This window comes from Phyllosticta citribraziliensis (assembly GCF_038025025.1).
Source record: "Phyllosticta citribraziliensis strain CPC 17464 chromosome Unknown J3D65scaffold_6, whole genome shotgun sequence".
Lineage (NCBI taxonomy): Eukaryota > Fungi > Ascomycota > Dothideomycetes > Botryosphaeriales > Phyllostictaceae > Phyllosticta > Phyllosticta citribraziliensis.
In genome coordinates, this window is record NW_027117343.1 from 1,022,089 (window position 1) to 1,049,738 (window position 27,650).

A 27,650-nucleotide genomic window follows, 5' to 3' on the forward strand; every position below is an offset into this window, starting at 1 on the left:
TCCGAGAGGTTCCAATATTGGCCACAATGTGCCTGTCTCGTTTCAGCCGCCAACCCTCCGCCCGCCTCCTCTCCGACGGGCGTCTGTCGGCCGCCTAACATCATGTCCCTTCGCCCCAACAAAGACGTCTTGCAGCCTTCAGGGTCCAGCTGCCCGCGTGCTCTCTCCGACCGTCTGCCTTGTCGGGCATTTTTGACTTTCTGCCTGCCTGCCTGCCTGCCTGTGTGCTCCTCCGTGTTTCGGCGGCGGTTTCGTGCAAGAAGCACACAACCTTCCGTCGGGCGCTATCTTGGACATCGTGTTCCCCCCACGCCAGAAACTAGTCCAAGTCGACATCTCCTAAAAGCCGTATCAACATCAATTTGCATCTCGTATAGCGTCGACTCATTTTCGCGTCCGGGCTTGTCTTTGGAGACAGAGCGTTTCTGCAATCGAGAATATTCGTTCACACGGCTTTCCCTCTACCAGGACATGGGTTCCATCTACCACTGGTTTCTCCATTGAAACGCCCGCGTCCAACGTTTCACTCTCCATCTGTCGATTCTCCTAAACATCGCGCTCAATCGTCAACCGACCCCATCTTTCCAACTTCCCCTGAGCTCCTTGCACACACTCCAACGCCCTTTGTTGCAATCACTTACCGCTTCCCCTAGGCAGACTCAGGACTCGTCTGATACGACAACACGTGGCCAACAAATGATGCCGTAGCCAACCACCGTGCCAACTCCCATTCGCTGGATCCCTGCCGTCATTTGCCATCGACTTTCTGGTCGGACGCAACCGCCTTGGGTGGGTCTCGTTTATAGAGCACGAGCCATCGAAGCGCCTGAGAAAGAACGGTCTGGGCGGATGGCCTCCAGAATATCCCGCACGTCCTGCGCCTTTTGCCTCTCTCCAAATGATGCCAGTCTAGAATTTCTGGAGCTTCATTTATCTGACTCTTCTGACATGTCACCCCAAGTTCGCCCACGTCGAACGCGCAGCTACCGATGCCGGCGCGCGCTGACAAAAACGAAAAAACCTGTCGTCGAGCAGACTCTTCAGACCAACGCCCGTGCGTGCGCTTGGGCTTCTGCTACTGCAGTCTTTACGCCTCTGCGATACGAGCTTTCAATTCCAATCACAATTCTTCGTTGCCCCATCCGATGGCAGCAAAACCAATTCCATCACCACTCACGACAATCGTCGTCGTGTCACGGGGGCGTTGCGTGGCAAAGCAAAATGCAAAACGTACAACAGCCGGGATTCGCTGCTGGTCACCCACGCAACTACTAATCGGCCGCAAGGTAGCTTATCTATGGAAGAGCGGACGGGGTTCCGAGTTTTCTACCTGCTATGGTCGTACGTGGAAGGAGCCGTCGCTGTTTTGATTTAAGACCTGCATTAGACACGACCTCCGGACCTTGCAAGCCAAACGGACGCCCCTTTCTTTCTTTTCTTTTTCATGAATCTGCATCAACGAGTTTCTCATTCTCAGACTAGTAAGTACTCCCTCAATGGTGATAGACTCAGCATCCGATCCAATTCGTTTAGGAGCCGTCAACATTACCCTTTTCCGTGGCCAGCAACTTCAGAGTATTCCGTACGCCACATTGCGCGCAAAAAAAGGCGTTCAGGATTCTCTCTTGACTACATTCCACATCGTGAACGAAACCTCGGCCCTCAAATTACAGATATAAACACCCCTAATTACTTCTGCCTCGCTCCTTTCTGCTCTGGCAGTTCTACCGCCGAAGGATAATCGCCCGGCAGCTCGTGCGGGTTCACATTCATCCTCTCATGGCTGAGCTCCGCCGGCGTCTCCGCCCCATCAATCTCAACACGACTCTTGACCTCCTCATTTGCCGGCATTTCCGTCTTGCCGTCTGCCGGCAACTCCGTGCGATGCTGCCGCGCATGCAGCTCCCTCCCGCGGTCGTCTCCCTGCAGCTCCTCAATCGTCTTGTGCTGGCTCGCCATGGCAAAGGCGGCGCTATTTTCTTCTACCCTCTTCGCGTTGGTCCGTCGTCTTGCGCGGCAGCGCACGATGCAGAAGGATACGAGGACGATGGCGACGATGGCGGCGGCGCCGACGACAATGCCGATGATGGCTCCGATGCTCAGTGCTGGGCCGCTGTTGCTGCCGCTGTTGACGGAGCGGATGGGCACGATCTCGGCCGGTGCGCTGTCGTTCCAGACGCGTTGTGCGAGCGTGAAGTTGTGTCGCTCGTAGTCGGCGATGAAGTACGCTTCCTGGAGAAATGTGCGGCCAAGCGTGATCTGGAAAGGTCATTAGCAAAGACTTCTGGACGACGAGAGCGCAAAGACGCACCTGGGTCGAGTTGGCTGCGCGTTTCAAAGGGAAGAAGCGTTCCATTCCCGATCCGGGGATCGTGGGATACGACGCATTCAAGTCGAAAGCGCTGTACGGCAAAACAATGTCGACCGTCTTTCCCCCTGAAATCGAGCCCCCGAGACTAAAAGTGACGTTTGGATTCTCCGCCACCAGTCTTTCGTGGACAGTGGCATTGACCAGGTATAACTGCGACGTCTCATTCCAGCTGATGCCAAAAGCGTTTTCAAACATCTCGCACGACTCGGACGGCAACCACAAGTTCGCCTGACTGGAATCGAGCGCTGCGAGCACCGGGGTCGGCAGCAGCGCTACGTCTCCATTGCTTCCGGTCTTCTGAATCGATTGAATGGCAACGACCAGTTCGCGGCCGTCGTCTGGTGTAAAGTCGAAAGACAGCTTGTCCGGACCTACCAACGACGCGTCATAGCCGCCGAAAATGAAGGACGCCCACGCGCTCCTCAGGGAGCCTGTCCTCGCATACGAGCCAGCCGTGTAGCTGTAGGTGAGACTTGGTATCAGATTATTGTCTCTCAGCAAGGAAAAGAAGCTCGGTTGCTGTGTCCAAATTAGCCACGAGACGAGGGCCCAAATTGTCCGACTTACTGGATCGTTCATGCTCGTTGCATTGTTGTTTTCCACGGTGAAGTTGGTGGGCCGCGGGCTGACGCCGAACTGACCCACATAGAAGTTGAGAGTGTTCATTTGTGCGACAATACTGCGATTCAGTGTTGCGCTGTTGCCAGCGTTGAGACCGACCAATTCGTAACCTTGAAATGGCACTCGGTTAGCCAGATCTGCGCATGTTGAGGAATATATCTTGCTCGTTCTTTAATCATACCATACTGGCCTTGCTAAAAACTATCAGCCAGTGCAACATTTCAGCGATTGGCCCTACACTTACTCCACTAATCCCGAGGCTGTCCAAAACAACTCCACCGAGGCCGTATATTCCCGTATTGTCCCAGATTTCGGTGGTTGACTGCCATGTCGAAGACTCATTTGCGCGAAAGAGACCTCCTCTTTTAGACGGACACTGGTCACCATTTGGATCCGAATCTACACAACCGCTCGGCGCCACAACCCAAGTTTCTTGTCCTCCTATTGCAATGTGGACGCGCATCAGCTGCGACGGCGTGCCCACTCGAAGAGTAAAAGTACTCCATCTTCCGTCGCTACCGTCCCTAGCCGTCCAAACTGGTAAGTAATTGGTGCAAGAGCGCGTTACTAGGTACCCGAGGCGCGTACCAGTTTTGACTCGGATCGAGTACTATGGGATCTGGAGTCGTTTGTCTCCGGGACAATGTGGCGCCATCCGAAAGAGCATGGGAAACGGAAAGGAAAAGAATCGAGGCGCGTACCCACGACCAGAACATTGGAAGACAGCGCCAGAGCAATTGGATATAGGGACAGAAAGAAGGGACGAGAGGGAAAACGCGAGACCTCTACGGGTCTGCGCAGACGATTCAGCCCCGCGGTCCAGTGGTCGCTATTATTTGCGCGGGAAACCCGATCGACCGCGTCCGGCAACGACGACACGCCACCACCACCACCTCCACCGCACGGCTTGTCTTAGCGACTCGGGACGAAGTCAACCCCCCAGGTTTAAAAAGGCAAGGGAGAGCCAATGGACGGCCAATGACGAGACGCTCACGTTGCGGACGACGTCGGTTTTGGCCCCCTCCAAGCCAGAAAAGCCAGCCGCCAAGAGCAACCGTGTAACGGACTGGCTGACTGGTCTCGTGTATTGCCTTGGCGTGCAAGGCCAACCGGGGAGTGTTTGCTCCATTCGTCTGTGAGGAGCCAGCTGCTCTTTTAACCCTCTGGCTGCGCTTCGTCCCCGTCCGCCCTGTGGCGCGCCCTGTCTCCTTGGCCCGGCGAGCTCGCTCAGCCCAGTAGCAGCAGCAGCACGCCATGCGTGGTACCAGCTATGTGGCGAGGTCGACGAGGGCCTACCTCATGGTACTCAGCCCTTCTATGCAAGTCTGACAGACAGCCGTGCCCATCGCCATGTCTGGGCATATAACTCCCGGGTCAGCTCTGTTCGCCCGCCTGGTCGAGGGGGCCGACGATCGTTTTGTTATATCCCGTCCAAGATTGCTTCGATTTGTCGCTTGCCAGCATGTGGAATCGCTCGTTCTTGTTGGCTACACTCGCTTCATGTTCGCTCGCTGCAGAGAATAGTAAGATGCGGTTTTCTGACAGTGAGAGTGAGGAAAAGCTAACGGTGTTGACAGGCATACAAGGCTTCAATGGAACCACATCAACTCTTGTGCCCAGCACGAACCCGGGGAGCGGAATAGAGACGCCTGTCACGGTGACGCCTGTACCGGAGACTTCCAATCCAGCGACGCCACCCATTTCAGACACTTCTGTCCCTCAGACTGCGACGCCCGGGACGCCTACGCCAGAAACTCCCATCATAGTGACGATACTTCCAGTAACACCCATCACCCCGGTCCCAATAGGAGTAAACACGAGTACCATCACGCCCACTGGCTTCACCCTGTCATACACGGTGGACAAAAGCGTCGTGACAGACCTGACTGAACTCCCCACTCTCACGACGAGCCGCACGACCTCGGCAGAAAAGTCGATAGCCAAGACTAATGGGAAGTCGGTCATCAGTACCGCGGAGACGCTGGGTGACATCGACGCGACGTCTTCTGCTGCCAAATCCGTGGAAACTGCAACAACTCTTGGACCCATTTACACGGATGTTCCCACCGAAACCACGGCGCATGGTCGTGTACCAGGAGATACCAGCTTGACTGCTCCGGCGGAGAGTCAAGCGAAGACGGTCGATGAAGGGACAGCTCTTCCCGTCATCACACCGACCACAGGAGTGCCGGAAGAGACCGCAGTGAAGACGGTTGATGAAGAGACAGCTCTTCCCGTCGTGACTCCAACCACAGTGCCGGAAGAAGACGATCCCCCTGAAATCTCACCTTCGCCCACTGGCGGAAACGTGGTGGTGCTTCCTGACCCAGACCAACCTCACAGCACTACGGCTCTGGCAACCGTGGTCAAGACCGTTGAAGACGGCACTGCCCTTGACCCCCCAACGGCTACGGCGCCGGGTAGAACTGTGGTTAAGAGCACTGGAGGCGTGACGACTTTACTCATGACTCAAGTTCCTCCTGGCAATGCTGATCCTACCGGCGACACTGCTCCATCGACAGAGGCCAAGGTTGTGGCGTCCCAGACTGGCCTTGGAGGCCCGGCGCCGACGAACGATGTGGCTGATGCCGCGAACACGGAGAATGCGGGTGGGAACGTTGCGTCGTACATTGCCTGCGGACTGGACAATTCCTGCTTCAAGACGACGGGCGCAGCGGAAGGATCTCAAGTCGTCGTCGTCCTGCCTGCGCCGACGCAGGAGTCCAACTCAGGAGCAGGAGAGTCGCAGCCAGGCTCTCCAAACGAAGGGAATGACATTTCGGGACAGCGCGTCCCCGCAAACGCGCTGACTGAGGACTTTACCTACACGGCCGGCGCGCCAACAGTGGTTTACGACTCCAACACGCTGTCGGTTGGCGGCGCGGCCATGACGATTTCCGGCGCTCAAGTCACGCTCGCCTCAGGCGGTCTAGTTGTCGATGGAAACACATACACCGCTCCAGTTGCAGCGCCGGAGCCTACATCGCAAGCTGTTGCACTGCTGCCAGCTGAGGCAGCATACACGTACGACGCAGCTGAGAGCACGTTCGTGTACGGCTCAGCCACGCTGTCGGTTGGCGGTCCAGCGATCACGGTGGATGGCCACACGGTCAGTCTGGCGCCATCTGGAGGCGGCGTTGTATTCGATTCCTCAACCATTGTGCCCTCGGGCGAGTCACTGGCCGTCGTCTTGTCTAGCGATGGCTCCTCGGCATACGCCTATACGCCTGGCGCCAGCACTCTCGTCTACGGCTCGACAACGCTCTCGGTGGGCGGCCCTGCCGCGACGATTGCCGGAAAATCCATCACGCTGGGATCAGACGGCGTGCTGGTCGACGGTGCAACGATAACGCCGGAACCTGTAGCAGCGGGCCCAGCGTCCGCAACCTTTGACTACACGCCCGGCGCCAGCACCCTCGTGTACGGCTCAACGACGCTGTCGGTGGGCGGACCCGCAGTGACCGTGGACGGCAAATCTATCTCGCTGGCCTCCGACGCCGTGCTGGTCGACGGCGCCACGATCACGCCGCAGCCCGTGGTCGTGGTCGCAGCCTCGGCAACCTTCGACTACACGCCCGGCGCCTCGACGTTTGTCTACGGCAGCACGACGCTGTCGATCTTAGCAGGCGGCCAGGTCGTCGTCGACGGGTCCGTCGTTGCGGCGGCGACGCGCTCGCCTTCACCTGCCGCTGTCGTCACGCTCGGCGACGAGGTGCGCTCGCTGACCAAGGGCGCGACGCTGTCTGTGGACGGCTCGGCGGTTTTGACGCTCACGCCGGGAGCTGTGGTCACGTCTCTGCCAGGAGATGGCGAGAGCATCAGCGTCGGCCAGGACGGCGTCGTGATTGACGGGAAAACGGTGACGTTTGTTTCATCGACTACGCGCAGTGCGGCTGCGAGCACGACGAGGAGCGGATTGACGACGTCGAGGACCACTGCGACGGGAGCGAGCGCGTCGGACGGGACTGGCAGTGCGGCGTTGGCGAGCTCGACTGCGGCAGCTGGGAGAAGCGCGCAAGTGTACTCAGCGGGGGCGTTGATTGCCGTATTTGGATGGATAGGGGCATTTGTGGGGATTTGAGAGAGGATGATATGTGGTGTCTTTGGTTGTTATGATTCAACGTGGCGTACGCAGCGATTTTGCTTGGGTTGTTGTCTGAAAATAGTATGGGGTTCGACAACGATTTTTCTTTGAATTGGGATGCCTCCTATAATGCGAGGGAAAGCCATGAGAAGGGAGGCCTGGCAGACTAGGTACCTTTGGTGAATAGGTATACATACGTCGTTGACCTGACTCTTGGCTTCCGACTCTTTTCCTGCAGATGCGCGTGGCATGCTTCTCGATCTCTGACGAGCACTCGCCAGTCTTCTCAAAGACGCAAAGGCTGCAGGATTCCAAGACACCCATGGCAGTAGTCTCGACGACTGGGCAGATGGGCGGCGTCTCTTTCATATCGCCTGTGGAATAAAACTTGGCGCCTTCTGTTCACCGAGACCCATAGGCGGGAGTTTGGCATGCTGCCAGCCTCTGTTGACCCGCAAACGTCCTCGCGGATACCCCCCTCTTGGTGCTATACTATAATTATTTGCACCCAGCTCGGATCTTTCCTCGAAAGAAAGCATGAAGTAGAGGCGCCCGAAAGCCAGTGAGCGACATCGACCCCTCACACACCAATCATGTTAGCCGTTACCAGGCGCAGCAACAGCCGCAGGCTTCCGCCAGTAAATCATCTGACCGGCCAGGGCATGAGGGTGGAGGTCAAAGTCGGGCATGGTGGCAACCCCCCTATTGCTGCTCAAGAAGGCCTCGGCGATTCCAATGCATTTCCTCGTGCGATTATGGTCGTCGGTGTCCGAGGTGCTGCTGAGCAAGAAGACGATTGATTCAGCAAACCTTCGCATCGTGTATAGTTTCACCAAGGGAGAAGAATTACGAAGTTTGTTGTGTTGGTAATTGTGATGTTTAGATTCGAGACTGACCTGCTGTACTTCAACTGCGAGCGGCCCAGCTCCAGCATGCCGCCAATGTCGTTGCCAACGTACACCAGCGGATCGCGCGCCCTCAAAAACTCCTCCATCATGACAAAACTGGGCATGAAAGGCGCAAACACAAACGTCGAGTCTGCTATCAGCCTGGCCGACCCAGCATTTTCATCGTCCGCCGCCGCCGTCGCGGCCGCTCCTCCTTTTCGAGGCCGCACTATCTCGACGCCCAAGCTCGCCAGCACCTCTTCGTCCAGGGCGTTGAAAACGGGGTCTTCGGCGTACACCGGGACTGGCGTCGACGCCGATTTCCCCTTTGTTCCGCTGCTGTCGCTGCCGCCGCTCAGGAGCGCCACCATCTCGAGGAAGCATACCAACTGCCACATGCTCCTGACGCCGCCGGCAATGTTGTCGATGCTCAAGCTCCCCAGCCCCAGCACTACCGCGTTCTCGATCGTCCTGCTCGTCCTGCTCGCCCTGCTGCCTTGCGCCAGCCCCCACCATTCCTGATCTTCTGACTGCTGTTGCTGCTGCTGCTGCTCCCGCCGGCGCTTTGCGTCCAGATCTGTGCGCTCCAATAAGTCCCGCAGCTCGACCACACACGCGCTCTCGCGCCAGCGCTCGCGGAACGCGGCGAAGCGGTCCAGAAGCTGTTCCTTGGAGGTCCCGGGCATGATGGGCGCGGGACCGTTGGGCGTGTGCGTGGCGGCGAGGTCCGAGATGCGGAAGCGCGACATTTTGTTCGTGGTGGAAACGAGGGTCCACCCGTCGTTGAGCGGTATGCGAGCTTGCTTGGATTTGCTGGGGGCCGGTTGGTGATGCGGCGGCGGTGGTTGCGAGGCTTGCGTCTCGAGCTTTTCGTGCTTGGGAGAGCGAATTGGAGCTGCAGAGAGAGCTGGCCGAGTGTGATTCGAGTCGGTGGAGGTGGTGTTGTTGTTTGCGACCTTTGCCGTAGTCCCGCGCGTTGGTTCGGATGTCATGTTTGCAGCTAAACGAGGGCTGGCTGCGTTGGTCGCGTCTGGGGCGGGAGAAAGCGGTTCAGGCGGGCTGCGGTGCTGGCGCTGGGTTGCGCAGCTCCTCGTCTCGAAGGCGGAGCAACGGGTGTGCGTGTGATGTTTGGCGGTTGGTAGTGGTTGAGGGGATGATGCCGGTTGGAGCTGCGGGCGGCTGCGCCAGAGGCCATTGGTGAGGATCCCACGCGACGGGCCGACTGTCTATATCAACTGCTTCCTTCGCTCGCTTGATGGTGAGATGGTGAACGCGAAAAGGGAAACTGCAAAATGCGAATCATGTCGCTGCTGCTGACAAGCTGAACAAAGCCAGCTTTCGGCGAGGAGTTTCTCATACGACACCATGGCTGAGAGGGCCCTTGTCGTCCATCCGTGTATATCGTTGCTCTCCATTCATTGCATTTGGACTACCAAGACGGTCAACGTCGTACTTCAAACATTGGCTACTGGACATTTGCCTTTTGTGGTCTCTGGCGATATTTACAGCACAGACTTTTGGCTGCTGTGGACAAAAAAAAAACAACAAAAAAAAAAAAAAAACGAGAGAGGTATCAAATCCCAACGCTCCATCCCAAACCGAATCAAAAAGACAGCAAAGGGAACCGAGCGCTCCGTTTCAAAGCATCATGAAAGCGACAAACATTATTGCGAGTGTGGGCAACAGCGTGTGGACGCGCACCGAGGGCAGCATTGTCTGAGCGCCGGAAAGACTGGACGTCGCAAAGACCTGATCGAACGTGATGAGCTGGTCGGGCGAAGTCGTGTTGCGACAGTTGGTCTCGTTGACCTCGGCAACGTCTGCCGGATCGGCAAAGGTAATGTCGACACACTGCAGACTGCAAGTCAGCGCCGGGCGCGATGGTACCAGTTCAAAAGAGTCACTCACGCTGTATAGGGCCGCGCCGTGCTTTGCCGTCTCAACCACTTGGATCGTCGCATTGTCGCCAATGTTGACAGAGATGTTGGTAGGTAGTGGCACCTGCGGGAAGCAGATTTCGCCAGGGTATTCATCGTTGGACGGTCCATTGATCTGGAAGACGGGGATCATGATGTGGCTCATGTTGAGAGGCTCCGTGCCCAGCCCCAGGTTGATGTACATGAGCGCCGTCGAGTGGCCAGAGAACCAGCCTGGCTGGACACCGACTGCTCCTCCACTGACTGGCCACTTGGTTCGGTTTGTACTGGTAGGCAAGCCGCCACCTGGAGACGTGTCAGTCAAAGACTGCCGCAGATGGCCTTTTCTGCCTCTCTTCATGCTGGGATAACATACAAGGATACATCCACTGCATGCCATAGGGATAAGAAGTGGTTCCATTGTCGTAGTCGATCCCTATCGAGCCGGTGGGAATGCTTCCATCCGCATTGGTGCCATTCGTGTGCAAGTTGTTTCCTCTCCAGCCCGGATAAGTAATGACCGTGTGTGCAACGACCAGCGGGGTCCAGCAAAGCGCCGCCACACAGGCAGCCAAGGGAGATATCCTCGACATGGCGAGCGGCGCGGCGGCAACGGCGACTTTTCAAGTTCGAGGTGAATACGGGCTTGACAAGATCGAGCTTCGGGATTAGTCGACGCGAAGAAGGGGGCTGTTTGAGAAATGCACAGGGACACGCAGAGCCAAGATGGAGTGAGAAGAAGGTCAAGACGCAGAAGAAAGCTAGGCGCGGAGAAGCCAGCGCCTTATGGCAGCAGAGGCTCGCGGCCAGCGCTGTGCGACTGGCTTCGCGCGTCGATTCGCAGGACCAGGCCTATGAGAGCGGCGAGTTCAGGTGGACATGCAGCCGTCAGCACGGGCGAGCAAACCTCTGGCGTCCTCATGTTGGTGATAGGCGGAACCAGGTACGTCTTTGCATGAGCCACTCAGGATGCAGAATCGCCAAAATGCCGTGATGGGAGTGCGGGAGGGCCATACGCGAAGAGGAAAGACATCCTAGACAATAAAACGCGATTCGCAGACGATGTGACGGGGCTGGCCTGTCTGCACATTGCTCTAAGCGCCCGCGACGCACGGCCGAGCCACCTGCGTACCACCCCAATCCACGACCCGCCCACGCCGTGATGCAGCCTTTGACGCGCGCCATGGACGTAGACAGCGCCATGCTCGTGAGATGGAAATGTTTGCCAGCGCCAACCGTTGCCAAGCGACCATTTTGTCAGCTTTGGCGTTCGCTTGTGAGCTTCAAATGAGGTCAGTCGAGGACACAGTGATGCTTATGTGAGAGACAGGCCAGGTAACGTTGAGCGAAAGGGTTATAGCAATGCCTTTGCGGGGGTTTCTTATTCAAATGTATTGCAACTCACCAGTCAACCATCCAACGGTCGACCACGGACAATACACACCATTTTTAGTAGCCTCCACTTGCCACTGTCAGCCTTCTCAGCTTCTTTGTAGCTGCCTCCACCATTGCGCTCTCCCTGTCCAGCAACTCCATGATTTGCTGCACCTTCTTCTTCCTAAACTCACTCGGCACCTTGACTTCGTCATCTCCCTTCTTTTCAGCAGGCTCCTCGGTGCCCAGCTGATGAACTTGTTGCAGCAAGTCGTCCTTGAGCTTTCTGATCTGCACCAGACGTCGTGACGGCGTCGGCTCCTCGCCCTCTTCAGGTGGCGACGAATCCAACAGACCTGCCTTCATCCTGTCGACCTCGGCGAACCACGCACGCTCCTTGTCGCTAAGTTCGCGGGTCCCCGCCTTGGATAGTTTCTGCCTGATGCGTTCGGTGCGTTCGACGAGCTCCTTTTGCTTCGCCTTGACTTGTTCGATTCTGGCGTCAATCTTCTTGCTTCCCGTAAGCTCTCCCTCTTGAGTAGCCTCCTCTTCGCCAGTGATGTCCTCGATCTGGTTGGCAACGTCGTTGGCCTTGCGGAGCTGGTCCCTCAGCTCATCTTGCAGTCTTTGACAACGTGTGAATAGGCTCGAGGCTGCCTGGCCGAGAAGCTGCGTCTCATTGACAAGGACACGGTGCGCCTGGGTCAAAATGTTCAGCGTGGCAGTGGACATGCGAATCTCTTCCTTGAGAAGGAACTTGTGCCTCTCTGGCACATTTTCCATAAACTTGGGCAACTGGCTTTGAAAGTCGAAGAGGCTCTGAGGCGGCTGGTAGGCAGGCCACGGCTCTGGAAGCTTGGGACCAGTCACCTCGTCATACTCGTAGGGGACCACCGGGTGCCCGTCGGCGTAGTAATCCGAATCAGGGGCGTCGATGATGATGGCGTGGGGCTGAGAGCCCTCCGAGGCGAGCAAAAAGTACCCAAGCTCAACATTCGCCATGGCGACGCACGCAGCTGTGGAGGATAGCCTGTCTCCGTACTGGTCCTGTCGATAGTGCACAATGCTTTCAAGCAAGCTTCCGGCGCCACGAAGAATGGCTTCGATGCGCAAAGCGGCGCCATCCCGTTCAAAGTTGGAAAGCTCGTCATACAGCGGGCGTACCCAGCCAGTCATACCCACAAAGTAGACGCCTGTCTCGGTCGAGACAAAGACAGACGCACCACCTTTTGCATCGGCAGTGAATATGGGGTGGCATGAGACCTCGTTGCCATCCTTCGTCTGGAACTCGACAGTCTCAAAACGTTGCAACAAAGGACAGTCGTAAAGAGGGATGATTCCTGTGGCCTGGTCTGTGTGAGAAACACTCGCATGAATGGACTAGAGGTCACTTACGCTCTCCATGGGCAGCCATTCGCCCTCGACCCCCTCAAATTCGAGGCAGACGTGCATTTTGCCCTGGTTCGTAGCCACACAAATGATCGACACGGGAGGGTCGTCACGGCCCGCGTCCTCCTCGTCTTCTGCCTCAGCGTCATTGGTAGGGTTGAGCACAGCAATGTCCGTAACCTCAGAGTCGTCAACATCGACATCCGGGTCGAAAATGAAGGGACCCTGGAGGCGGGGAATAGGACCAGGATAGACCGGGCGAGTGTAGACCTCGAGGAGCTCGCCTGTCCTGGGATTTTCATCCAGGTCGCCTCTAATGCCAGCGAACCACTCTCTCTGTTGGTCTGACGTCTGCTGGTCAAAGGCGTCGTCGTCTCCATGACCAGAAATCTGATCCCGCGCCTGGACTGGCAGAGCAAGGCTCCGCAGGAAAGGTCTGCCCAGGCTTGGATACTCCCACTTTTTGGGCAGAAGCGGGCACAAAGCATAAATGTCGCCATTCTTCATTGCAACCCAAAGCGTCATGGGGTTCCATCCGCGCGAGTTGACTTTGCTCGTCGCGCCAAAGCAGGCCGACGCAACTTCCATTTCGAATGAATCGGGGGTATATCCACTCTTATCGTCGATCCTCGCGGCTTGGAAATCTTCCATGGAATCCACTCCGCTCGCCAACTTCTTCAGGTCGATGGAAAGTTCAGGTTCACCAAAAGAGTTTCTGTTGTCCCGGTTAAACTCCCACAAGCGAAGGTTTGCGTCGCTGGTGACGGTAACGATGCAACGTCCATGGCGTCCGAGCGGGTGCCACAGGACGGCAGCCAAAGGGCTCGAGTCCAAGACGTGTGAGGTGGGCCCAAGATGAAATGTCTTGAGCCTGATGGGTCCAGTGTCATCGGACACCAGATGTGCGGAGTCGGGTAAAAGGGCAATGTGCACGGTGTGAGAGGTACAGATTGCCATGAAGTCGTTGTTTGGCGCAATCGAAAGCTCGGTAATTTGTCCCGAGACATTGGTTTTCAAGGTCTTTTGATCCAAGGTCAGCTCATGATTGTCCAAGAGAGCAAAGGCGCATTACCCTGTAGACTTGGTCCAGTTCGCCCCTGGTATCGATGCCAGGGCTATTTTTCCAGCTCTTCCTAAAGCCATGCTTCTCTTTCTCCTGTCCAGCCTCCTTCAAGTGCAAAAGATTTGCCCAGCGAATTTCGTTCCCAACTGCCACAAATATTTCGTTTCCGCGGTTCGCAATGGTCCGCTTCGGACCGGGCGCGCTCGTTCTCGCCGGACCGCTTCCTGGTCTGTATGGACCCTTTCCCTTGGCATTACTTTGGTTGAAGACGTCGAAGCCTGGGGCGCCGCGCGAAAGCCATGGCGGGGTGTAGCTCAGGACCCGGGGCATGGCGACGATGCCTGTGGAGGTTGGTTGTTCGTAGCCTCGGGTGATGGGAGGCGCAGATTCAGCTACACGTGAATAATGAGGTGTTGGAGAGATTCGAGGCGTTTGCGAGCGAGGACCCTGTCTTAGCGAAGGAGTTTGGTGTTTGTGTCAAACACGACGACGCGCGCGAAGCTTGAAGACGCATCGTACCGGGTATATCTCGGCCAAGTCCCAGACCCCTGCTCCGACGCATCACCGCCGCGGAAAGGCGCCGCAGCTCCCGTCTACTTCCCAGGTCTTGCCCACCATCACCTTCCAACTCCAACCCCACCTTCTTCAAGATGCCTCCGGTGAGGACCACTCGTAACACTGTCGATCGTCTCGACAAGCCAAGTTCCTATGCTGCTAGCAAGGTTCGTCCTCACCCACAATGCGCCGCTGTGCGAATTCTAACTTGACTTTCAACCACAGCACAGGAAGCGCAAGTACGTCCCGGACGGCGATGAAGTCGAGGACGGTCGCGAGAAGACACCCGACTTCGAGGACAAGCTGAAGGATGCTACCACGCTCTACGTCGGCAACCTGTAAGGGCGCATACAAGCCGGATGGCGAGCGAAGCTGACAGAATTGAGGTCCTTCTACACCACCGAGGAACAGATCCACGAGCTTTTTGCCAAGTTAGTCGAGAATTTTCAATGCCAAAAATTGCGCTGACTGGGTCTAGGTGCGGTGAGATCAAGCGCCTGGTCATGGGCCTCGACCGCTACCAAAAGACTCCATGCGGCTTCTGCTTCGTCGAGTACTACAGCCACCAGGACGCGCTCGACTGCATGAAATACATCGGAGGCACAAAGCTTGACGAGCGCATCGTTCGTACTGATCTGGACGAGGGTTTTGCCGAAGGACGTCAATACGGGTAAGCCGTGTCGTTCGTCTTCCCCGCGTAGCTGCTGACACAAAATAGGCGCGGAAAGTCGGGTGGCCAAGTCCGCGACGAGTACCGTGACGAATACGATCCTGGACGAGGCGGATACGGACGCGCTGTAGACCCCTACCGCGACGACTACCGCTGAGGAATCTGAACTCGACGTTGCGATTTCTGACAGCGCCCCGCTCAACGTGTTGGCCTCGAGGCTCGCTGGACTCTTCGAAGGCTCCGCGCACCCTGGAAAGACACATCTTACGAACGATCGATACCCCTCTCATATTCGGTATCTACTCTGGACGCCACATGGCTGAAACTTGGCAGCTTGACGACAGGCTTGGAGATCCACAACAGCCGCCGGGAAAGCGATGGCACTCTCAAGCTTGCAGCAAAGGTCCACAAAAGCGAGGATGTAAGAGCGAGATGGAAGGTATCGGCACAGGTAGACGTCGGCTTATATATGCCCCATCAAAAATGCCGGAACAATTGAGATTACTGAGAAAAAGAAATCTGCTGATAGAATTCTATGTCTACACTCGTCTACGACTTGGCATCACCGAGCAGGAATGTCCTTCCTCCGATCCAATGCCGCCAAAACTTGCTCCAACCACCACACATGTATCCTCGCGTCCCCAGTAAGCTCGGGATGGAAGCTCGTGCCAAACACATTGCCCTGCCTCACAGCAATAATGTCGCCTTCTTCGCCCTCCTCGCTCGCTGTAGCCCCGCTGCCCAGGGCTTTGGCTCTGCCCGGCAAACGTGCCAAAACCTCGACTTCTGCGTCGAAGTAATTTCGCGCAACTTCGTCCTTGGGCGTCTTTGCTGGTGCCACAATGGTGTCATCCCTAGCCTTTTCCTCGGCCTGCTCTCCATCTTTGTGTGCCAACAACCTCTCGACAACGGGGGCGCGAATGAAGACGCTGTGGAAGGGAGTTGCGGCATCGGTGCCGTTGTGCAGAAAGGGCAGATCCAAAGCTGCTGTGAAGGATTCGGTCTGGCGGCCAAAGTGGTTGCGGGACACGCGGACATCGAGGCCGCCGATGAGTTCCTGGCCGCCTTTTTTGGTACGGTTCGCAGATTCGGAGAGGAGGATGAGACCGGCGCATGTGCCCCAGGTAGGTCGGCGATGGGCTCTGCATGAGGGAGTGACCGTCAGCCATGACCGTGGTGCATGATGTGTGGAAAATGGACTCGGGCGTGGAGAGTGACTCGACGACTTACTTGACAAAGTCGCGCAACGGCTCCAGCAGGCCGCTCCGCTCGGCGACCAGACTCATGGTGGTGCTCTCGCCTCCAGGCAGAACCAGCGCATCGCAGCGCGCCAACTCGGCAGGTGTGCGCACCTCGATGACGCTCCACTCTGCATCTTTGGCGACACCGCGCTGGCCTAGTTGGTGGATGGCGTTGCGCAGCAACTGGACATGCTCGCTGAAGGCGCCTTGTAACGCGAGAACTCCGATTGTTATCTGCCGTCCCATGCTGGTGACTTGTAGAATCTGGAAGGGCTTGGGTCCGTGGGAGTCATGACGGTGCTCGGTGATGGGCGGCGAGATTGGAGTGAACACAGAGCGCCGGGTGCGCCCTAACGAAGTTTTTGACAGGGGTCGGGTTGACAGGCGGGGCCGGGGGTCTTCGGCGGGACGGCGGTGGTCTGGGCTGCCCGCGGCGCTGACGTCCAGGCACGAACGCAAGCTGACCTTCTCTCAATGTAAGATCAACACCACTCCGACTCATTTGGATGAGGAGAGCTCTTTTGTTCATGTCTGAGCGAAAGTAGCCCTCTCTTCCAGCAGCACCATTGGACGAGCTCGGATTGTGTCCGAGACTCTGCAGACCACACGACCAACCACCATGACTTCCCCAGCTGTGACGTGCTGGCTACTGGACACACGATCCCTGTGGGCAGGCGACAACATCCGCGAAGCAGTCAGTTACAGCCCACTTCTCCCCCGACAACCTCGCTGAACACCGCCCTCTTCTCCCCCTAGGCTGCCGACCTCCTCCCGCTGCTCTCGCCCGACGAACTCACCTCGGTGATCCGCAAACACTTCATCAAAGATGCGCGCATGAGCCTGGGCTCAGCGCTGCTCAAACGCGCCTACATTGCGCGCTCGCTGGGCGTCGCCTGGGGCACGATCCGCTTCGAGCGACGACCGGACCCGGTCCACGGCAAGCCAAGCTACGCACCAGCAGACAACTCGAGCACAACCATCAGCTTCAACGTCTCGCACCAAGCGGGGCTAGTCGCACTGATAGGGACAACAGCGGGAAAGACGGACCTAGGCATCGACATCGTGTGCGTCAACGAGCGCAACGACTACCGCGTCATCGACGCTGACGGCTTCGAAGCCTGGGTCGACATCTACGCCGACTGCTTCTCCGACGCCGAGATGTGGGACATGAAGTACAGCCTGGACGACGGCGTCACGCTGCTCGACGGCACGCACCTCTCGGCCTGGGAGCTCGGCCGCCACGACCGCTGCACGCGCCGCAACGTCGAGCTCTCGACCACGCAGAAGGGCCATCATGGCCAGCCTGACCGCGCCGTGACGTTCTCCTCCGACCTCGTTGTTGACGCCAAGCTCCGCCGCTTCTACGCCTTTTGGGCTCTCAAGGAGGCCTATGTCAAGCTGACGGGCGAGGCGCTGCTGGCGCCCTGGCTGCGCGACCTCGAGTTCCGCAACGTGCGTGCGCCGCGCCCTGGCACTGTTGCGCGCTGCTCCACGCACGGCACGTGGGGCGAGCGGGTTGCCGACGTGGAGGTCTGGTTCAAGGGCAGCCGCGTCGAGGATGTGCGCATGGAGATTCAGGCGTTTGAGGAGGATTACATGGTTGCTGTCGCGGTGAGAGGGGCTGTGAGGGAGGAGGTCCAAGTCGAGAAGGTGGATCTGGCGAGAGATGTTCTGCCGTACACTAACAAGACATGAGAATGTGTGGTGTAGGTGGTTTCGTTGGTAAGCGCGCATCTATTACAAGCATGCATAGAAGATAGAATTATCATGTCTATTCATTGATCATAGAGAGTACTTTAGTTGATGACGCATTCCAATTGAATCAATGGCACTAGCAGACCAGGCTCGCCAGAGTGCTTCAGTTGAAATGCTGCAAAGTCTTTCATTACGCAAGGCCTTCTACTGATCAAGCTAGCTAGCTACCGTTCGAAATCAACCACCACCAATCTACCAAGCGACGATCCGAGCAGCCCAGAATTCAACGACCGGAGCCGAGTCAAGTCTCATGGATCAAAATCGGACGAGCAAGCAGAAGCACACGAGAGAAAAGACGACAGGATAAGGGTGGAGGCGCGCTTTATTGATTGTCCAGCTACCTATATCCGGTGAAGCCCGAAACGCCTGCCTGGTCGAAGAAAGGTGATTTTTCCATGTTGCATTGCTTTTGGGGGAAGAAGTGTGCTGGTGCAGAGATGGAAGCCAAGAAAAAGAGCGAAGAGCACCTCTGGTCAGCGAGGCCAGTGGGTCGTGTGGTCATCTGGGAGATTGTTAGCAGAGGATTTTGGTCGTGCGAGGGAAGGAAAACATACCAGCTTACAGCCTGGAGCCGTGGACGACCTTGTAGTCGACAATGAGCTCACTGCCCGAGTCGTTGATGACGAGGACGCGAATGGAGCCGCGGCCATCGTCAAAGGCCTCGGTGAGGCGCTTGAGGAGGTGGTCCTGGTCGTTGACGGGGAGGCCCTGCTTGACGTCGCCGCCCTCGGTCATGCAGACGACGCGGCCGTCCTCGCGGATGTCGAGCACGCGGTACTGCTTGAAGACGGGGCCGAGCATGTTCTGCACAATGACCGACGGCGCCGGGTTGGAGATGAAGCTCGACTCCTCGTGCAGCTGCTTGGTGAAGAGGTCGACGCCCAGGTACCGGTGCTGGCCCGTCTGCGACGACGTCGTGATGCGGATCACCTGGCAAGGGCGGCCCTGCAGGATCAGCAGGTCGCCGATGCGGATGTGGTGGCAGGGGATGGTGATGGAGTTGGAGGAAGCCATGGCGCTGATCCGGAGGGTTTCGGATACGAGGGTGCGGACGCGCCTAGGCTCGGAGACGTAGGTGGAGGGGGGAGGGGAAGGGCGGTGGTGAGAGTGGGAGACTGAGACGGAGCTGCGAGGCTTGGAAGGAGCTGTGTGGGTCTCCTTGATAACTACCTCCTCGCGGTCCGACGTGGGGCGGTCGTGGTGGTGTTCGTGCTTGTGGTGAGAAGCGTGGCTGTGGCCGTGAACGGGGTGCAGAATGCGGTCTGCAGCTTTGTGGAGACCGTGACGAAAACTGTGGTAGTGTCCTTCGTCGTCGTAATATCCCATGTCACGCTTGTGCTTGGGCGGGTCGACAGTTGTCCGAGAAGTCGTAGACTCTACTCGAACTTGATCTTGGTGTGGGTGACGTCTCTCATTCACCTCTTCGGCGCGAGATCCGTGAATGGACTGGTGACGAAACTCGTAGCGAGAGTCGTCGACAATGGGACGGGTATACTCGCGGAACTGACGTTCGTTGGAGTCTATTTGAGAGTCGGCGTAGGTGGTAGCCGGGCCGTGGAGTGTGTCGAATTTGCTGTCGTAGACGCGCTCCTTGAATTCAGTGCGGTCTGGGACGTTGATCTGAGCCTGTTCGTAGCGACGGTAAGGCTGGCGGTAGTCGTTGCTAGGAGAGGAGAGTCAGTGAAGTTCGAGGCTGGGGGGCATGAGGCGAGGTTATAGCTGCATGGGGCGGTGTCCCCCTGGTGGGTCGACGGGTGAGAAGATGCGGGTCCACGGAGCGAAAGGAATTGTGCGTTTGTTTATGCATAATAAAACGAAAGCAAGCACTGACTAAACACTTACCGCTCACTCTCGAATTCAACCTCGAAACGATCGCGCTCAGTTCGAGGAGGACGGCGGTCGTAGTCCCTTTCGTAGATGCGAACCTCTTCTTCCTCTTCTTGGTGGACGGCGGGTCGGTGACGGTCTCGTTCGTAGAAGCGGACCTCTTCCTTGACGCGTTTGTCTTTGTGGACGGGGACGGCGTAGGCTGCTTCAGATGCGTGACCTTCCCGTCCGACGCGCGAAGGCTGATCAGGTAGATGTTGTTCGCTCTCTACCTTGATCTCTGTGTGTTCAGCTTTGGAAGCGTCACTCCGATACGAGGACGGGAAGACACTGAAGGGGATCGGGACGCGGGCGTCAAAGTCCAGATTGAATGGAGTCGGTGCGTCCTCTCTTGAAGCCCTTTCGAACTGCGTGGACAATTCGAAAGGAAGACAAGAAAGAACTTCTTGGCTCCTTGCGGGTTGAGGGGATTGAAGAAGAGAGAAAAGGGAGGAGGTGACGAGGCAGCGTATGTGGCTCTGGCAGATGGCAACTTAAGTGGGCGCACAATTGGCTGGGGGGAAGTGGGAAGAGTTGGGGATGTGCAGGAGTGAGATGATGAGGTGGAAGCTGACGACGGAAGCAATTGAGTAGGTGTGAGCGAGTCGGAGCTGCAGAGTGGAGACTGGGAGTGATGCGATGTCGAGGTAATTGGCGCGGTTGGGAGAAATTGTGGGGAGATGGTGTTTTGGTGATCCCCGTCGCGGCGTCAATCCCCCGGTCGTTCGCTGGGCGGCATGTGTTCAGGCACCCCCCACCCTGGCGATCCCTGGGCTCGAGGTATCCAGAGCAACTGAATGATTTCACTCGTCTCTTCCCTTGGCTTGTCCACCACCTCGTCGACGGCGACCAAACCCCCCAGCGAGAGCCTCCCTCTCTCGACGGCGACATGCCCGACCCCAAGAACTGGCGGTGTCGTCCAAACACCCTCGTACCACGCCGCTTGCTGCACCACGACGCCAGCCGCTCGTCCCGTAAGCGCCTCCATATCAGGCCAGACTCCACCGGCCCCATCGTGGAGCTCCGCCATTGGCCTCGTCTGCTCGTGTCGCTGCATCCTCCCTCAGGTCGACGCCGTTTCCCAGCCTCCCGCCGTCGACGGCTCCTCCCGCCAATTGGCCGCTGCCTGCCGTTGGCTCCTTAGCTCCATGTGCCTCCTGCACGCCTCCAGAATCGTCACCTTTTTGTCTCTGGACCCCACCCCCTTCTGGCGATAGACTCGCCGTACCGCCTATAAAGAGCCAGTTCACGTCAGCCACTTCGATTCGCTGTCCAGGAAGGATGGCGGACGCTGAGTTGGACGCGAGTCGCGTTGCCATGAAGCCAGCCAGCCGGCAACCAATTATGCACCCAAACAAACAAACACACTTGGCGCCCGAACTGACGGTGCCATTGTCTCCTTCAGCCTACTGTATGTAGCCTAGGGTATCGTATCGTCCAAGAAACAAGCGGCCCAACTCTATCAGGTCACGACATGTCCATCCCTTGATTCAGGCTGGCTGCTGTCTCCACCCAATCATCCAGACCTCATCTACTCCAGCCCCAGGCCGCCCGTCCCCGCCACGTCCATCCCAATGCATAATGGCCATACTCACAGTCCCGTCACAAACTTGAGAATCTCCTCCGCTACCGTTGTTGGCTGCTCTTGCTGTGGCCAATGGCCGGCTCCGTCCAAAATCACCGTGCCTCGAAAGTCGCCGCAGCTCTCTGGAAGCTTGTCAATCACTCCCGGTTGCTGATAGTTGCCCCAGTCTGCCTTTCCGCTCACAAACTTGCTAGGCACGTCGATCTTGCGTCCAGCAAACAGATTCAAGTCTTTTCGCTTCGGATCTGTCTGACTGCGGTACCAATTGAGTCCCCCCTGGAATCCCGTGCGGCTCCATTCGTCAACGTAGACTTTGAGATCTTCTTCAGGAAGCCATCGCTCTGTCGCCTTGTCATCTTCTCCGGCCATGCTTGCCGACACGACCTCGGGCATTGACTTGTCCTGCGGCATGACATAGTACTCGGGCATCTTGGCTAGCTCCTCGGCGCTCCATTCCCTCAATGGACGGGGTTCGTTCTGGCTCCAGTCTGCGCTCTTGAGGTGATAGTAGCCTCGAAGATACTTGGCCATGCCTTGTGGTGGATTATCCCACTCGTGCGCCGCGCTCTCGGTGCTGTTATACCACTTGTAGTGCTTCTTGGGAGACGACAACTTGGCCAGATCCCCCTGGACGTCTCGACCAACAATTGTTTCTTGATCCTGAAGCTGCCGACTGTCTGGGTCTGCGTGAGCTACGTTGAATGGCAGCGGCGCTGGCGGCTTGTACGGATGGCTCATGAGCAAAGTGCTGCAAAAAATGTCCGGCCGCATCAACGCACACATGCTGGCAGACACGGCTCCAAAGTCGTGTCCGACAACACACCGGACTTTTTTGAATCCCAGCGCAGACACCAGAACGACCATGTCGGTGACCAATTGCGTCATGCTGAATTGGCCGAGATCGACAGAGGCAAAATCGGAAGCATCCCAGCCCGTGGTTCGTCCGTAGCCGCGTTGGTCAGGGGCAACGACATAGTATCCGGCGGAAGAGAGCGGCAACATGACTTTGCGCCATGAGTAGGCGAGCTCCGGAAAGCCATGGAGGAGCAATATCAAGGGCTTGGTGCGGGAAGGATCATATCCAGCCTCGAGAATGTGCAAGTCCAAGTCGGCGGCCGTGTTTGGGACGATGCGCGATGTAATTCCAGGGGGCAGCGGAAGAGGGGGTAGGTGTTGGTTCTTGGCCTGCGAAGATTGCCCCATTGCGGGTCGACAAAGGCAGGGCGTGGTGGTTGGATGTGGTTTCAGGGCTGCAGAGCGGCACGCCAGGCAGTCAAGTACTGTCGCAACTGAAGGCCGATTGCCATATGATGATGCGGGGAAGCGGCCATGGAGATTTGCAATGATGGTGTGGGAGCGTCTGGTCGTGTGACTTGGGGTTTGAGGGCCGTCGGTGGTGGTTCCAATTGGCGATGGTGTGGGCGCGACTGGACCGTCCCGACCAGGCGACTGCACTGGCATAGCCGACGACGTCATAGCTGACAGGCCAACTGGGTGAAGTCGGGTCCCGTCGCTGTCGGTGATGTTTAGTCGGCCACATGCAGCTGATAGAACCCTCTGCGCTCTGGATATCCACAGTGTCTATGTACATGTTGACTTGGCGCGCTGCAGGGACAAAGGCTGCTTCTTGTTCCTTGCTGCGTGGGCGGCCCCGAGCTTCCTCCCGCTGACATGGGCATGTAGGTGGGTGTACCACTCCTGTATCAATCGTCGAGCTTGGAGACGTCAAAGGTTTGGCTCCTTTCCCAGTCGGTCGCAAAAAGGCAATGTTGCTACGCGCGTGCATGACAGGAGCCGGCCTGCCGGCTGGCCGGAGGTCATGTCGATGTCTTCGTCCCAAAGCTCCGCCACCGTCCCGGACCACCGATACCCCAGTGCACATCTCTTCCACAGCACCCGCCCACATCCTCAACCAGCAGCTTCACTTCTACATCACGACCCGTCGCCTGCGAAACCAGCTTTCCCTACGTCACCGTCGCCGTCGCGTGGCTTGCTTGCGCCTTTGTGTTTCAGTCGTGTCAGCGCTTGCTCGAGCGCAGCCATCAGCTCCTCTACTACTTGGCCTTAGTTTCCCGAGCACCGCATGACATCAACTGTCAACACCCCTTGCTGCTTGTTCTTTTCCACCCTTTCCACCCCTCCAGGCCCCTCATGCTAGGACGACCCTGATTGCGCCTTCTTGGTTCATCGCAAAGATGTTCAAGAATCGTCGTCGCGCCGTCTCAGGTCCGGTACGTTTCACTACCCTATGCGACCAACCTTGCGACCCGTCTGATGCGCACAAACTGACTTGGCGCCTCGTAGCCGCAGAAGACGACACCTTCGCCGAATGCCGCACTCGCCGCCAGCCAGGCATTTCTGAAGAGCAAGTCTTCAAATGGCGACCTCTCATCTGCGGCAGCCGCCGCCGCCTTACGGTCGCATTCTACAACCCCGGTCCCCGTGGCTAGTGTGCAGACCAAGCGCATGCAGAGAAAAGGCTCTACAGCGTCGGGAGCCTCAGGGGGAGCTGCCAGTCCCCCGGGCGTCCGCAGGCAGGCTAGTTCAGGCTCAATGAGTGAGCGGACCTTTCGTACTCCTTCACCGAGCGTGGTCCAGAACAAGTCGCGATCCAGAGCGTCATCAGCAATGGACATTGACATACCTCCAGTCCCAGCACTTCCCCAAAACCTCGAGACCCACAAGCGCAACAAGAGTGCTGGATCTTCTCCGATGAAGGTCCTGGCGCCAACTCCCAGAACCCCCGGCCGCAGACGAATTCGTCTAGACGAAGGACCTGATGCCGACGGTACTTCCACTGCGTCGCATAGTCCAGAGGCCGAGGTCAGCCGGAGATCTTCTGTCAATTTTTCGCGTCCAATATCGCCTCGTCCGACCCCGCCATCGAGCCCGCCGCCAGCGCGAGTAGGCCATAGCGGTTGGTTTACCGGACCCATCGTTAACGACGTAAAGCCACGAGGCAATGTACGTAGGACGTCCTCAGTACCTTCCATGGCTCCGGGCGGCCTCTATAATTCAAGACACAATCCCGAAACTTCGTCGGGTTTAAAGGCGAAATCTTCAAGAGAAATGCGTAACAGCGTCGAAAAGACGCCGGGGAATGTGGTGAGCAGTCATCTGCAAGGACCAGCACGATCCAAAACACCACCGCGCAAGCCGACGATCGACCTTCCAGCGACACCACAAAGCTCCTCATCCGCCTCTGACCTCTCAGCCGAATCAGACTTGTCCAGTCCACATTCCAGGCAGGCCATGCGGTTCGTCCGAAAGCCCTCCACCGTTGAAGAATCTCCAGAAGCCGAGTACGCCGAAGAGAGGCGACTGGAAAAAGCTTTCGACCCCGAGGCGTCTCGTGTGAGGAGCGGATCAACCAGAAACATGCCTTCCGCAGAGTTCAAACGAACAAGAGCAGTCAGTCAGCCTGTGCCATCCACTGGGCTTCGGGTCGATAGCATGACGCTCCAGCCAGCCACCAAAAACTCTCATGAGAGAAACACATCTATCAGCCCAGCTCGATCAGCACATTTTGCGCTCAACGCCGTGGACGTTTCCAGCGGATTCAGACATCAGCCACCGCCACGATCTATTTCACCAATCAAGTCTGCTCTGAAACATTCGCCTTCCTCATCGGTCCGGACAAGTTCTCCAAAAGGGCATGGAAAACCCTCGTCGGATGCTGGCTCAGACTCTGGTTCCCTTGATCTGCAACGATCTCGTCAACTGAAAAAGGGCACTCGGGTCAGCTTCGAAGACAACCGTGCCATTAGAGAAGATGATGCCTCCATTTCATCATCCAATTCCCTCGACCATGGTGGCTTTTCGCGTTGGGGTGGTCGATCAGCACAGGGTAGGGACAATGTCTCGGAAGATGTCATGAAGCCCCGACCGACTCTGCCTTCCTTTGGAAGTGTACGGAGAGGAAGACGGGATGGCGATGAAGAGCTCGCTGAAAAGGTCACAGAATACGTACCATCCTCAATGTCGTCTTCTCACACCATGGTCGATCCGCACGACGATCGCGATATCAAGTCGCACGAATACGCACCGCAAACGGGCAAAACACATCAGCCGTTGCCTTCAGACATTAGAATCGCCGAAGGCCCAGATTATGCGTCGGACGATGCCTCAACAGTCGAATCTCCAGATTCTGAACATTTCCACGCAATCACAAAAGGATACGGCAACGGGAAACTTGAGCCAACCACGCGCAAGTTGGAAACATTGGTGGAAACGCCGATGGATGTGCCTCAAATTGCTGTTCAACCAGCGACTCCTGGCACAGAGAGAGAGGAAGAGGCTTTCGAAATGCCAGGCTCGTGGTCGGTAGATGAGCAGTCAAAAAGCCCCCAAGATAACCATGAGCCACTTTCAACATCAAACTTGCAAAAGTTTAGGGACCAAAACACGGAGGATCAGCAAATCTCTGAGGATGATAGCTCAGAAGGCGACAGTATATACAGCGATGCTGCCGAGGACTTGTCCCAGCTCGAGGGGGGATTTGCGTCTTTGGACGCCATCGTCCAAGGTCCAGCTCCCTCGAGTCTCAACGCCGCCGTTGCTTCCCGAGCTCAGGACGAGAAGCCTCGTCAAAATGAAGAGTCCAAGCGTAAAGCCGACAATCGCGAGAACAGACCCAAACAGCAACGCAAAGAGGGGTTGGATACTGCAAACACATCGGCGTCAACCGATCTATCTGCTGAGTCTCTTCCGCGTGGGTTTTCCCAGCGCAAGAAGAAAGCCAAAGTTGTTCCCGAGCCACTCGTCGTGGTCCCTCAAAAGACTGCTCGACGCAGTTCAATCCCCAGAGCAGCCAACGTTCAGCCGAGAAAACCGGCGCTGAAGTCCACGATGCGCGTCGAAAAGCCACAACCCCCACAGCGAACACCATCGGGTGCCAAGATGAGAACCACAATGAGAACTTCGATGCGGGGACCTGGTCCTTCGGGAGGTCTTGCCGCGTCAAGGTACGCGAATGTTGATCTGCCGGAGCCACGGTCTGCCCTCCAAAAGAAAAAGATTCCCATGGGGGTATCTGCACCCACTGGGCGTCCAAACTCCGCCCTGCCTGCTGCTTCTAAGGATCGCATCAACTCCATGCCTCCGCTCACCCGATCACGATCGAACGACTCCGATGTCTCTGCGAGCAGCTTCCAGCGCAGTAGACCGCCTAGTTCCATGAGAGGAAAATATACCATGCGCTCTAGCATGCGTGATTCTCTCGTTGAACTCCCGTCACGGCAGCAAACACGACCCATATCGCCACCTTTGAGCTCTCCAAAGAGCCTGAGCATTCGCTCGCTATCTCCAACTGGCTCGTTCTTCGGCAAGAAGAAGGTATCGACAAATCACCACCCACAATACGCTCAGAGGGCAGCAGCAGCATCAGCTCCAAGCACCCCGAAAGCTTCGAGATTTTCTCGCATCGCGAAGCCCAATCCGGCCAAGGCGAAAGCACCTGCCATGTCTGCTCTCAAAAAATCTCGCTTTGCAGACTCCGATGATGAAGATGAACCAGGACTCCCAGTGTTCCGATCACGCATTGTGGATTCAGATGACGAGGACGATGTCCCACCAATGCCAAGCGACCTGAGGCCTGTCAGGGGCATCCCACGAAGAGACGACGATGGTGACTCCACGGAGCTCGAAGACGAGAGCGACATAGGAGAGCCCAACTCCCCACCATCAGTTACCAAGCGATCTGGAGGGAAGTCGCGGTCCAAGCCTGAAGCGGGTGCTAGTGAAAACGAAGAGAATTCGTTGGCAGATCCCCGCTCGTCTGGCAAAGGCGGGCTCATGGGTAGCAAGTGGGCTACAGACGGTGAAGCGCCTCCCAAGAAGAGCAAGCGCGGCTTCTTTGGTTTGGGGAAAAAGCGAGAGAGCTCACTTCCACGCCCTTCCACATCCGACGGTGCAGCTTTTACAAGCCCCGATGACACAGTGCTCGCGGTGGAACCGCCGACTCAGCCGTCCATCGAACAGCGTCGGCACACCTTGCTCTGCAACGCAGAAGATTCATGGCCGCTTGCTGCGGAAGAGAAGGAGGAGGAAGGATCCGAAGCCGCACGAGGCAGGCCAATGACTGCAGACGCATCTATCCGGAAACCAAAACTGAGCAAGCGGTGGAGCTCGGCCATGTCGCCTATGGGAAAACCCTCCCATGCTTCTCAAGAGCAGATGGGGGGAGCACCCGAGGTTGCTGTGGGAAGAAGTGGGAAGAAGAAGAAGTTTCCTGGGCTGAGAAAAGCCTTTGGTCTGAAGGACTAAAGTGTGCCA

General features: G+C 57.2%; 11 protein-coding genes across 11 annotated transcripts; 3 read left to right on the forward strand and 8 right to left on the reverse strand.

Annotated features, from left to right (window-relative positions):
• Nucleotides 1–1,989: 1,989 nt before the first annotated feature.
• On the reverse strand, nucleotides 1,990–3,515 carry J3D65DRAFT_534563 (aspartic peptidase domain-containing protein; the record flags this gene model as incomplete). Its single annotated transcript, XM_066796697.1, has 3 exons — nucleotides 1,990–2,259; nucleotides 2,312–3,114; nucleotides 3,233–3,515. Coding segments are annotated over 3 exons (1,356 nt in total), but the record flags the coding sequence as incomplete, so codon positions are not given.
• J3D65DRAFT_365987 (uncharacterized protein) lies at nucleotides 3,307–4,292 on the reverse strand. Its single transcript, XM_066795683.1, has 2 exons — nucleotides 3,694–4,292; nucleotides 3,307–3,516 (listed from the first exon to the last, which is right to left on the reverse strand). Exon 1 carries the CDS (start codon nucleotides 4,246–4,248, stop codon nucleotides 3,799–3,801), a length of 450 nt encoding a protein of 149 aa, XP_066655269.1. The 5' UTR covers nucleotides 4,249–4,292; the 3' UTR covers nucleotides 3,307–3,516; nucleotides 3,694–3,798.
• Nucleotides 4,293–7,558: 3,266 nt separating this feature from the next.
• J3D65DRAFT_367299 (uncharacterized protein) lies at nucleotides 7,559–9,278 on the reverse strand. Its single transcript, XM_066795684.1, has 2 exons — nucleotides 7,973–9,278; nucleotides 7,559–7,856 (listed from the first exon to the last, which is right to left on the reverse strand). The coding sequence occupies exons 1-2, from the start codon at nucleotides 8,953–8,955 to the stop codon at nucleotides 7,673–7,675; spliced, it is 1,167 nt and encodes a 388-aa protein (XP_066655270.1). The 5' UTR covers nucleotides 8,956–9,278; the 3' UTR covers nucleotides 7,559–7,672.
• Nucleotides 9,279–9,314: 36 nt separating this feature from the next.
• J3D65DRAFT_624468 (uncharacterized protein) lies at nucleotides 9,315–10,620 on the reverse strand. The gene is made up of 3 exons (XM_066800252.1): nucleotides 10,256–10,620; nucleotides 9,872–10,185; nucleotides 9,315–9,814 (listed from the first exon to the last, which is right to left on the reverse strand). The coding sequence occupies exons 1-3, from the start codon at nucleotides 10,470–10,472 to the stop codon at nucleotides 9,602–9,604; spliced, it is 744 nt and encodes a 247-aa protein (XP_066655271.1). The 5' UTR covers nucleotides 10,473–10,620; the 3' UTR covers nucleotides 9,315–9,601.
• A 602-nt stretch (nucleotides 10,621–11,222) lies between these two features.
• Nucleotides 11,223–14,174, reverse strand: J3D65DRAFT_624472 (uncharacterized protein). The gene is made up of 3 exons (XM_066800253.1): nucleotides 13,715–14,174; nucleotides 12,649–13,662; nucleotides 11,223–12,600 (listed from the first exon to the last, which is right to left on the reverse strand). The coding sequence occupies exons 1-3, from the start codon at nucleotides 14,033–14,035 to the stop codon at nucleotides 11,329–11,331; spliced, it is 2,607 nt and encodes an 868-aa protein (XP_066655272.1). The 5' UTR covers nucleotides 14,036–14,174; the 3' UTR covers nucleotides 11,223–11,328.
• Nucleotides 14,175–14,322: 148 nt separating this feature from the next.
• Nucleotides 14,323–15,479, forward strand: J3D65DRAFT_624474 (nuclear cap-binding protein subunit 2). Its single transcript, XM_066800254.1, has 5 exons — nucleotides 14,323–14,427; nucleotides 14,486–14,598; nucleotides 14,647–14,691; nucleotides 14,739–14,930; nucleotides 14,979–15,479. The coding sequence occupies exons 1-5, from the start codon at nucleotides 14,356–14,358 to the stop codon at nucleotides 15,085–15,087; spliced, it is 531 nt and encodes a 176-aa protein (XP_066655273.1). The 5' UTR covers nucleotides 14,323–14,355; the 3' UTR covers nucleotides 15,088–15,479.
• Nucleotides 15,435–16,569, reverse strand: J3D65DRAFT_624479 (pyridoxine). The gene is made up of 2 exons (XM_066800255.1): nucleotides 16,161–16,569; nucleotides 15,435–16,072 (listed from the first exon to the last, which is right to left on the reverse strand). Exons 1-2 carry the CDS (start codon nucleotides 16,415–16,417, stop codon nucleotides 15,493–15,495), a joined length of 837 nt encoding a protein of 278 aa, XP_066655274.1. The 5' UTR covers nucleotides 16,418–16,569; the 3' UTR covers nucleotides 15,435–15,492.
• Nucleotides 16,393–18,063, forward strand: J3D65DRAFT_624480 (uncharacterized protein). Its single transcript, XM_066800256.1, has 2 exons — nucleotides 16,393–16,865; nucleotides 16,928–18,063. Exons 1-2 carry the CDS (start codon nucleotides 16,791–16,793, stop codon nucleotides 17,864–17,866), a joined length of 1,014 nt encoding a protein of 337 aa, XP_066655275.1. The 5' UTR covers nucleotides 16,393–16,790; the 3' UTR covers nucleotides 17,867–18,063.
• A 112-nt stretch (nucleotides 18,064–18,175) lies between these two features.
• J3D65DRAFT_367454 (uncharacterized protein) lies at nucleotides 18,176–19,680 on the reverse strand. The gene has a single exon (XM_066795685.1). The coding sequence runs from the start codon at nucleotides 19,250–19,252 to the stop codon at nucleotides 18,485–18,487; it is 768 nt and encodes a 255-aa protein (XP_066655276.1). The 5' UTR covers nucleotides 19,253–19,680; the 3' UTR covers nucleotides 18,176–18,484.
• Nucleotides 19,681–20,980: 1,300 nt separating this feature from the next.
• J3D65DRAFT_624486 (Alpha/Beta hydrolase protein) lies at nucleotides 20,981–22,902 on the reverse strand. Its single transcript, XM_066800257.1, has one exon. The coding sequence runs from the start codon at nucleotides 22,851–22,853 to the stop codon at nucleotides 21,384–21,386; it is 1,470 nt and encodes a 489-aa protein (XP_066655277.1). The 5' UTR covers nucleotides 22,854–22,902; the 3' UTR covers nucleotides 20,981–21,383.
• A 1,928-nt stretch (nucleotides 22,903–24,830) lies between these two features.
• Nucleotides 24,831–27,641, forward strand: J3D65DRAFT_553364 (uncharacterized protein; the record flags this gene model as incomplete). The annotated part of the gene is made up of 1 exon (XM_066797128.1): nucleotides 24,831–27,641. The coding sequence occupies one exon, from the start codon at nucleotides 24,831–24,833 to the stop codon at nucleotides 27,639–27,641; it is 2,811 nt and encodes a 936-aa protein (XP_066655278.1).
• Between the last annotated feature and the right edge of the window lie 9 nt (nucleotides 27,642–27,650).